The following is a 9,390-nucleotide window of genomic DNA, read 5'->3' as shown; positions in this document are numbered from 1 at the left end:
ACCCGCAGGACCTGCTCCTTCTCCTTGTTCTTCCTTAAGGAGAGGCGTAAACGCGTTTCGGAATACGGGCTGCCCACGTGATCGCGGGGAACGGGCGTGGCCAAGAACGCCAGGGAAAGCGGCGAGCCAATGAGGCCGCCGCTCTCGCCGCCGCGCCAGCCAATGGCTGCTGCGCAGAAGCCGGTTGTATTGTGCTGAGGGATTCCGAGATGTACGCGCGGCGTTCTCTTCCTGGAATGTTGGGGCAGCCAATCGCCGCACGCAGCGGCTCGGGAGGGTGTGTTTTGTTTGTTTCAGTGTATCGTTTTGAAGACTGGCAGGTCCGTGGCCCAATGGAACGGCGGCGTTACCTGGGTCCTGCCCCTCGGGGAGGAGGGTGGGGGGGAATGAATGGACGCGAAATCGTCGCGTTCTGGGGGCGAGTTTGCCACGTCTGCGGATTCGAAGAGCGGGGATGACGGGCCGGTGGGATGCGCGGGGCTGGCCGGAAACGGGAGCCCGCCTTCATTCGCGGAGAGCGCTGGGAAAAGCGTGGGCTTCCAAAGTTCGGGAAAGTTGGTGGGAAGCTTGCATGGAGTGGCTGCTCCAGGAAATAAAAATTTAAAGAACCCAGTCCTCTAACAGCATTGAGAATCTCGCACAGAAAATAAGATACAATCGCCTCTACGAAATCTGGAAAGGCTTTTTTTCTTTTTTAATTCAGCGTCCTGGGGCCATTTAGTCTTGTGTCCGAATGTCTTCCCGTCTTGTTTTTAAGGGAAATGCGCACGTTGCCTTTTAAACTGAAAGATTGCACACAGGCTGCACACACGGCGGTAAAAATGAAAGGTGCCTTTTGGACTCTGCTTGCCTTTGCGTTCGTGGCTTTGGGGGCTGCGGGTCTCATCCCAGAACCAGAAGTGGAGATCGAAGTGCTCCAGAAACCGTTCATTTGCAAGAGGAAGACGAAGCCGGGAGACATGATGTTGGTGCACTACGAAGGCTATTTGGAGAATGACGGCTCGCTCTTTCATTCGACGTGAGTATACCTCCCTCAACACACGTACACAGACGTTGATGTATGTGCAATGTAGGGTGCAAAACTACATCTGAATTCTTTTGTATGAGACTCTGTAAAACTGCAGGATGCGTGAACTCCCATGGCAGGTAGTTGGGCCTGATTCTGTGGAGCAGCAGTGGCTAACCCAGGGATTCCCCCTCCGAATGTTTGTGGAACTACAATTCCCATGCTCCCTGGCCATTACTTAGCCTTGTGGGCTGGGGTGGATGGGAGTTGTAGTCCAACATGACTGGATTGTGTGGTCAGTTTTCAATGCAGCATCTGCGGGAAGCTGCACGGATTAGCCACTCCTGCTTTAGAAACCACATTCTTTTCACTAATAATAATGATACTGTTATGTACTGAAGTTCTCACCCTGGGCCAGCAGGGGGATACTGTAGATAGTTCAGGTCCATATATGCAAATAAGGGATTGAAAGTGACGTTCAGTGATTGGATAGTTACTGAAAATGGTTACTGTTGTGTTCTAGTGGAGCTCTATATAAACAGGCTGGCTGAACCCTTCAGTTCAGTTCTGTTCTGGCCTGTGAATAAATAAGAGCTGTTTGAAGAATCGCTGTGTCGTCTGATATGTTCACCCACAACTTAACAAATACATTTAAATTTCATCCTTTTCCCAAGTAGCTCAGGCGTACATGGTTCTCTTGCTGCCGCTGTTTTCATAACATCTGAACAGCTCAGTTGGCAGACTCTTAATCTCAGGGTTGTGGGTTCAAATCCCACGTTGGGCAAAAGATTCCTGCATTTCAGGGTGTTGGACTAGATGACTCTCGTGGTCCATTCTAACCCTACAGTTCTAATGAATCTATGAAACAACAAGCCTGTGAGGTAGGTTCTTAAAAGAGATTGGCCAAATTCATGGAGCATAGCGCTATTGATAGCTGCTCACCACAATAGTCATATTCCTAATTTACTGTTGGGGTGTAGTATGCCTATATATACCAGTTGCTGGGAATCAAAAGTGAGTAGAGTGTTAGGTTTGTGTCCTGCTTAACTGGTTTCCTATAGACATCTGGTTGTTTATTGTGAGAACGCAGTGCCAGACTAGATAAGCTTTTGGTTTGATCCATCAGAACTCTTTCTTCCATATATGTGGCTGAGAGAATGATGCTGGTCCCAGTTTGCACAATGAACTTTGTGGTTGAGAACCCAGAATCTTCATGGTCCTAGTCCAAAAAATCTAACCCATAGATGGAGAACCTGTGGCCATCCATTTGTTGGACTAAAAATTCTACCATCCCTGATGGCTGGCTGGGACTGATGTAGGTTGATTCAACAGCATCTAGAGAGGCACAGGTTTGACACACACACACACCCAAACTAACCATGGTATCACATTTTCTTAAAAAAATTAAAAGATTTCAAAATAAAATCAAATTTAGTTAGAACAGAAATGGGAAACCTAGCTCAATTTCACATTTGAGTTATTAACTTAAAAAAAAATCAGTGGCTTGCGAAAGGATGGGAAGGCGGCAGTTGCAATTAAAGAAGAAAAGGCACAGAAAGTTGGAACCGCCAACCAATTAAACAAAGTTAAAAAGTTGCAAAATGCAGCTCTTCTTGATTTGATGAAATCTGTCTTATCTTAAAAATGAAATACAGTAATTCTAAAGACGTAATCAGATTGATTACGTCGTTTTCAGATGTCGCATACATGTGCTTGTAACGGGCTTCATCTTAGAACATCTCCCCCCATCCTAATGCCCATTTAGTTATTTAGTTATTTGCAAGAATTTTTATGTGCCCTCAGCGCAACATAAACCAGTAGATCAGATTAATACATCACCATAGCTGGATCACCCATCAGGGAAAGGCGTCATGAAGAGGTAAGTTTTTAAAACAAGTGCCTACATGCCAATCCTGTATACACCTGCTTTATGTTTGTTGTATGCAGGTGTTCTTAGTAGATAAAAGACAAGCCTTGAGAGTATATAGCTGCACTAAGAGTGTCTCCTAGTACTTTCGGCCCCAGGCAAATTTTTAATTAAGGCACAATTAAATATATAGAGTGATTCGTCCTTCGCAAGGCTGCACTGCATCCATGTGGTTGCACAATGGACTATCTCTCTGTGTTAGTCCTTTGAAAGCCTTTGACCCCTGGATCTTAAGTGGGTCTCTTTGGCTTGCTTCCTAGAAATTATCCTGCTGATCAATGGCACCTGCAAAGACCCTTTCCAACTGGCTTCTCAAGTGCCAACGATCAGCTTATTGTGACTATATGGCACCTGACTCAGTAATGTTTCCTGTGTGTCTGTTTCAGCTACAAGCATAACAGTGCCCAGCCAACATGGTTTACTCTCGGTATAAGGGAAGTTATCATAGGCTGGGATAAAGGTTTGAAACAGATGTGCGTAGGAGAGAAACGCAAGCTAACCGTTCCTCCATCCCTGGCTTATGGAAAAGAAGGAAAAGGTAATAGTTCGGGAGAACTCTCTCCAGGTTCAAGGAATCCTTAACATTATTATTTCATGAAAAAACATTCTGAACATCTTGATCACAGCATGGAATGATTTAGAACATGGGTAGGCAAACTAAGGTCCAGCAATACCTGGAGGGCCACCTGTTCCCATCCCTGTTTTATATCAGTGAGTTACCGGAATCCTAATGATCACATTTTTTTCTACTATATTTTTCAATAACTGCACAAAGCCCGCCAGAATAAAGGATAAAAAACAGGAATACTGTGCTTTGTGTGTCATCACTAGCAAAACACTGTCAAGAGACTCTTCTACAATTTTATTGACTTTATAACTTGTAGCAAACACTTTAGGCACAACTGTGAAAAACAAAGTGGAACTCATTTTAGAGTAAACATGTACAGTCATACCTCGGGTTGAAGTACCTTCCGGTTGAGCGTTTTTGGGTTGCGCTCTGCGGTGACCCGGAAGTAACGCAACACGTTACTTCCGGGTTTCGCCGCTCATGCATGCGCACACGTTCAAAATGACGTTACGTGCATGCACGGAAGTGGTGAATCGCGACCCACAGACGTGGGTTGCGTTCGCTTCAGTATGCGAACGGGGTTCCGGAACAGATCCCGTTCACATCCAGAGGTTCCACTGTACAGAATTGCACTTTTAGAGCACGCTTGTATAGAATTACACTGTGAAATCTCCTAACAATGGAAGCGATGTTTGAAAAGAACTAAAGGAGAATAATGGAAACAGATCAAACCCCAAGCCTTTCTAAATGTTATCACATCTTCATCCAACGTAATTCAACCAGATTTGTTCTTCACAAACACAAAAAAACAACGAATGGAGCTTTTCACTTCAAGTTTTCTTGCTTCTATAACCAGCAATGGAGATTACTAGGTAACAGAAAATCAAAATACCTTTGAACAAGCCATCTATTTACCTAACTTGTACCCCACTTTATAGTTCAAAAAGTCTCTAAGCGGTTGCTTTATAATCTTGTGTATTCTAAATCAGGGATCAGCAAACGTTTTCAGCAGGGGGCCGGTCCACTGTCCCTCAGACTATATTTTTTTTGGGGGGGGGGACAATGAATTCCTATGCCCCACAAATAACCCAGAGATGCATTTTAAATAAAAGGACACATTCTACTCATGTAAAAACACTCTGATTTAGAACACGATTGGGCCAGATCTGGCCCCAGCCTTAGTTTGCCTACCCATGCATTACACCATAAATTCATAGCCACTTATGCGGTTTTCTATTCCTTTGAGCACAGTAGCTAATGAAACAAGACAAGCTGTAGGATGCAAATTCGCACTGACAATGCTTATATTCTTGGTTACATTTGTAATCTTGTCTCAATGTTTATGTACCATGTTGGGTAGGAAAAATTCCACCTGAGAGCACTTTGATCTTCAACATCGAACTTCTAGAAATCAGGAATGGACCGCGGTCTCATGAGTCCTTTCAACAAATGGATCTTAATGATGATTGGAAGCTTTCCAGAGAAGAGGTGAAAAGGCTAATGCATTCTACAGTGGTGTGTTAATGTATTTAACAGGAAAATAAAAATTTAGGTTTTGCTTCCCTTGAGGTTATGCTTTGCAACTGTGACATTTGTAAGTCTTTACTGTGGTATTGTGAGCTGCCACAGATTGAGAAATACTACAGTTCCAATTTCCTTTTACACATTCAAAAGTCTGGTGCTCTCTGTGCAGAGAGCTATTCAAGGTGCTGATTTTAAAATTCAGTAAGTATTTGTAGTGCAAAGGCTACTTGTGCCTGCCTTTCTGAGTGGCAAAGAAAGGGACATTATTTCTAAGATTTTTCAAATAACACTGCAGAGAAAAAAGAAATCCTCTTCAGTAAATTAAGTCTGTTTTTGGGAATAATTGCTGCATTACTCTCCTACTGATTGCATCTTCTGGTTTTAGAGTTTCCAAACAAAATTGGCGTTTTCTTTGACAACAGTAATCACAGTGAGGCTGAATTTTTTTGCTTCCATTTTCAGCTAACTACAGTTTCATTGACAAATGTCTGTGGTTGCTGCTACCTTGGTAGGGTTGTCATATATCCTTTTTTCCAGGATACTTTCTCTTTTTTTATAGCTAGAGTCGTCCTAGTGATCCATAGTTAAAAGTAGAAGTTGGGAAACACTAATGTCTTAACAAATGAAAGTGACCTGTAGAAAATGTAACTTGGAAAAAGAGACGTTGCACATACTTTTGTAAACCAAGAAATCTTTAATAAAAAATACATTTTTTAAAAAAGGCAGTCCTAACTATGGTTTGTATCTAGAATGCATCTACCACAATTTGAAGTTCGCATTGTTTCAGTCAACCATGGTTAGCACTAACCACTGTTTGTCCAAGTTTGGACGTAACAAGAAACTGTGGTTAATTGAAAATAGAGTCAAAAACCTCCGATCTCCTTTGCAACCATATTAGGGAGAAGGAGTGTGCTCACACGTATAAGCTAAATCTCTTCTGTGGGCCCTTACCTATGAAATTTGATCATGGAGAAGAGCTAAATAGGCACCTTGCCTGATTTTCTTTGAAAAACAACAACTTTGAAATGATATCTTTTTAGAATGTCTACAGAGTTTAAATTGAGATACTGACTAATGGGACTATTGCCCAGGGCTAGGTTTTTTCCAGGTTTATTAAAATCATAGAATTGTAGAGTTGGAAAGGGGACCCTGAGGGTTGTCTAGTCAAACCCACTGCAGCCCAGGAATCTGTTGATTAAATGCAATGGTTTTTTTAATCGTTTTGTTGCTATATTAACTGATTTGATGGATCTTATGGATTGAACACTGCTTTGTGAGCAGAAAAAGAGTGCAGAAGGCTTTAAAATAAAAATAAAATTGTGTTCAGTGTTTCATGTGAACACAGCCAGTTCCATAGACTTACAATCCATTTGGGAATGCTATAGCTGTTGCTTTGCACAGATTATTATTACCTGTACTGAACATACTAGAGAGGATGGGCCATTTTACATTGGCTTGCTTTCTCATATCCAACAGATACATAATGATTAAAAGCTTTTTTTTTTCTTGTCTTATTCCATAGGTAAAAATATACTTGAAGAAAGAATTTGAAAGGCATGGTGCACCAGTCAATGACAGCCACCATGATTCTTTAGTTGAAAACATATTTGAGAAGGAAGATGAAGACAGCGATGGATTTATATCTGCAAGGGAGTTTGTATATACACACGATGAGCTATAAAACATTTTGAGGCAATTCCCAACGAGAAAGTAATGACTGGCAACCTGATGCTTCCAAATTTATAATATATATGTATTCTATTTGGAGTTGCCTGTTACGCATTGGGGGGGGGGAATGTGTTGCCCATTTTTCTACTTGAACTACTATTGATACAAAACATTGAGACTTGTTTTTATAAAGTGGGAGCATCTGTTCAAATGATACTTTAATAGGAAAGCTCTGTGCATTTATTTATTTAGAAAACTATGAAATAAAAAACAGCCTCTGTTTATTATTACTGCTTATAAGTACACGCCAACACTGTTCTCCCCCTGCCCACTCTTAAATTCAAACTTTTCTAGCATTTAAGTATTTGGTCTATTTTCTTGTGTTCTGTCAAGAAGCTATTGATTTTTTTAAAAAAACAAAACAGTATTAATATTATAGTGCATCCCTATGCATGTCTGCTCAGGTAAACACCATTGAATTAAATCAAATGGGACTTATTTCTGGTTAAGTGTGCTAATTATTGCAATTGTAATCACTTGTGAAGTGTGTCTTGCTATTTTAATTGTTCCAAATGGCTTGCCTTCCTAAGCCCCTTTGTGCTTAGGATGAAACACACTGACTATATCATTGCAATCTCTTTCCCATAAAGCAGCAAAAAAAGGACAATAGAGCAAGTAGCGATGCTGAGTTTTGGGTGTGGCAGCAGTTTGGAGCCCAACACCTAACTTGCCCATGAGAAATAACAAGCTTTTCCCCAATCCCTTTGATATAAGCACCAGTTGTTTGCTTGTCTTGTCAATAGTTGATCTTCCATGCACCTGATGATAACAGTGAGCTCCATTCAACCAACACTTAAGTCACTGTGGGCTCCTCTAGGCTGTGGTGTTTTATTGCTGCAGGTTTATTTCACATGTTCTTGACATGATAATGGGATAGTTGATCTATCCCATGGGTAGGCAAACTAAGGCCTGGGGGCCAGATCCGGCCCAATCGCCTTCTAAATCCGGCCTGCAGACGGTCTGGGAATCAGTGTGTTTTTACATGAGTAGAGTGTGTCCTTTTATTTAAAATGCATCTCTGGGTTATTTGTGGGGCATACAAATTCGTTCATATGTTTTTTCCAAAATATAGCCCTTCGCTAACACCTGAGCCCTTTATTTGTGAAGCTCCTGTTCACAATATACTTGGCAAGCCTTTTAAATCCTGCCTTTCTGCTCCTTTTCACTGTGACCTTGTCAGTGTAGGATAGCACCTATGTTAAAATACATTCTGTTTGAATTCTGTTTGACACAGGAGCTGGGAGATTCCCCCCACCTTAAATGGATCTAGTTTTGCATCTTAAAAGGAGGAATTTTGACAACCCGAGCTACATTAAGTAGCAGTGCTTCTCTCCCAAACTGCCTACTGTATTTGACATACCCGCCTCCTGATACTATTTTTGTGTATGTTAGAAGAAAAATTACAGGCAATCTTAGTGGCCTCATTTTCACATCACAATAGCTGATTTGTCATAAACATGGTTCCTGTATGGCTCTCCTGCCCTCAAAACAAGTGATGTCTTCTTTTCTGAACATGGTCAATGGTTTGTTTCAAACAAGCCACGAGCAGCAAGTCAGAAATAAAACCAAGAACAAATGTTGGTTGGTTTCTGGTTTGTCACTTGTGGTTTGTGTGAAACGTACTATGGCTGGTTTGAGCTGTGTGCGCATAGCCACACAAGTGAACCATGGTTAAAATAAGACAAACTGATTGTACTGTAGCCCCTCCAGACAGCGATAGCCAGATGGCATTGGGGAAGCACAGCAGAACAAACCCACCAGCAATGTACTATTATCATGTCAAGAACATGTGAAATAAACCTGCAGCAATAAAACACCACAGCCTAGAGGAGCCCACAGTGACTTAAGTGTTGGTTGAATGGAGCTCACTGTTATCATCAGGTGCATGGAAGCGTTTCCCTCTGGTAGATACAAAGGATCAAAGACCATGAAATAGAGGTCAGCCACCAGGGCGTGCAATTTTAGGGGGGGCGAAACTTGTGCAAATTTCTTCAGTGAGGGGTCTTAAAAACGTGTTTTGGGTGTGAGGAATTCAAACCTGCTATTCTTTGTGTGACTGGATGACATTTAGCTTGGTAAATCTACGTTTGATTAAAAAAACATGTAAACTCTCGGAAAACCAAGTGATACCTTCTGAAAAGGTCAGGTAATGCTATAAAAAATAGTTTCTCCTTACATGGGTGTGTTTTTAAATACGTATTCCCCCCCCCCCCGCCAGTTAATGCATCTGATGAAATGAGCTCTAATCCAAGCTTATCACAAGAAATGTGTGAGTCCTTAAAAGTGCCCTGAGACCGTTGCTCTTCATAGGAAACCCTGCAGTGCTCTTAAGAGAGGGATGCTTCATCATAGCTGTCAATGTTTTCCCTTTTTTAAGGGGATTCCCTTATTCCGAATAGGATTCCTCGCAAGAAAAGGGAAAAGTTGACAGTTATGTGCTTCATGGCGGCTCCCGTCGTTCGTTGGTTTGAGGCTGCGGGGCTGTTTCCAATGGCCACATCGCTGCCGAACCGACTCCGGCATTGCAAGGAGCTAAGCAGCAGCTCGAGCTCCTCCTAGCCGTCCCCTCAGACGCCGCGCAGTCGCGGGAAGTCGACGTCCCTCTGTGCATGCTCAGAGGCGCCCTTCTCAGCGTTC

The 9,390-nt window shown here is 42.2% G+C and overlaps 1 protein-coding gene across 1 annotated transcript; it reads left to right on the top strand.

Moving 5' to 3' along the window:
- Positions 1 to 389: 389 nt before the first annotated feature.
- On the top strand, positions 390 to 7,191 carry FKBP14 (FKBP prolyl isomerase 14). The gene is made up of 4 exons (XM_080975093.1): positions 390 to 1,018; positions 3,320 to 3,471; positions 4,862 to 4,989; positions 6,548 to 7,191. The coding sequence occupies exons 1-4, from the start codon at positions 762 to 764 to the stop codon at positions 6,704 to 6,706; spliced, it is 696 nt and encodes a 231-aa protein (XP_080831219.1). The 5' UTR covers positions 390 to 761; the 3' UTR covers positions 6,707 to 7,191.
- Positions 7,192 to 9,390: the final 2,199 nt, after the last annotated feature.

This window comes from Podarcis pityusensis, assembly GCF_964106645.2.
Source record: "Podarcis pityusensis genome assembly, chromosome: 12".
Classification (NCBI taxonomy): Eukaryota; Metazoa; Chordata; class Lepidosauria; order Squamata; family Lacertidae; genus Podarcis; species Podarcis pityusensis.
Note: the sequence above shows the minus strand (reverse complement) of the source record. Positions and strands in the feature narration are given on the sequence as shown.

Excerpts from the sequence above, each read along its gene's own strand:
- FKBP14 (XM_080975093.1), top strand. The coding sequence starts at position 762 with ATGCGCACGTTGCCTTTTAAACTGAAAGATTGCACACAGGCTGCACAC. Across the intron at positions 3,472-4,861 it reads TTATGGAAAAGAAGGAAAAG|GAAAAATTCCACCTGAGAGC; the intron begins GTAATAGTTCGG and ends CATGTTGGGTAG. Across the intron at positions 4,990-6,547 it reads GGAAGCTTTCCAGAGAAGAG|GTAAAAATATACTTGAAGAA; the intron begins GTGAAAAGGCTA and ends CTTATTCCATAG.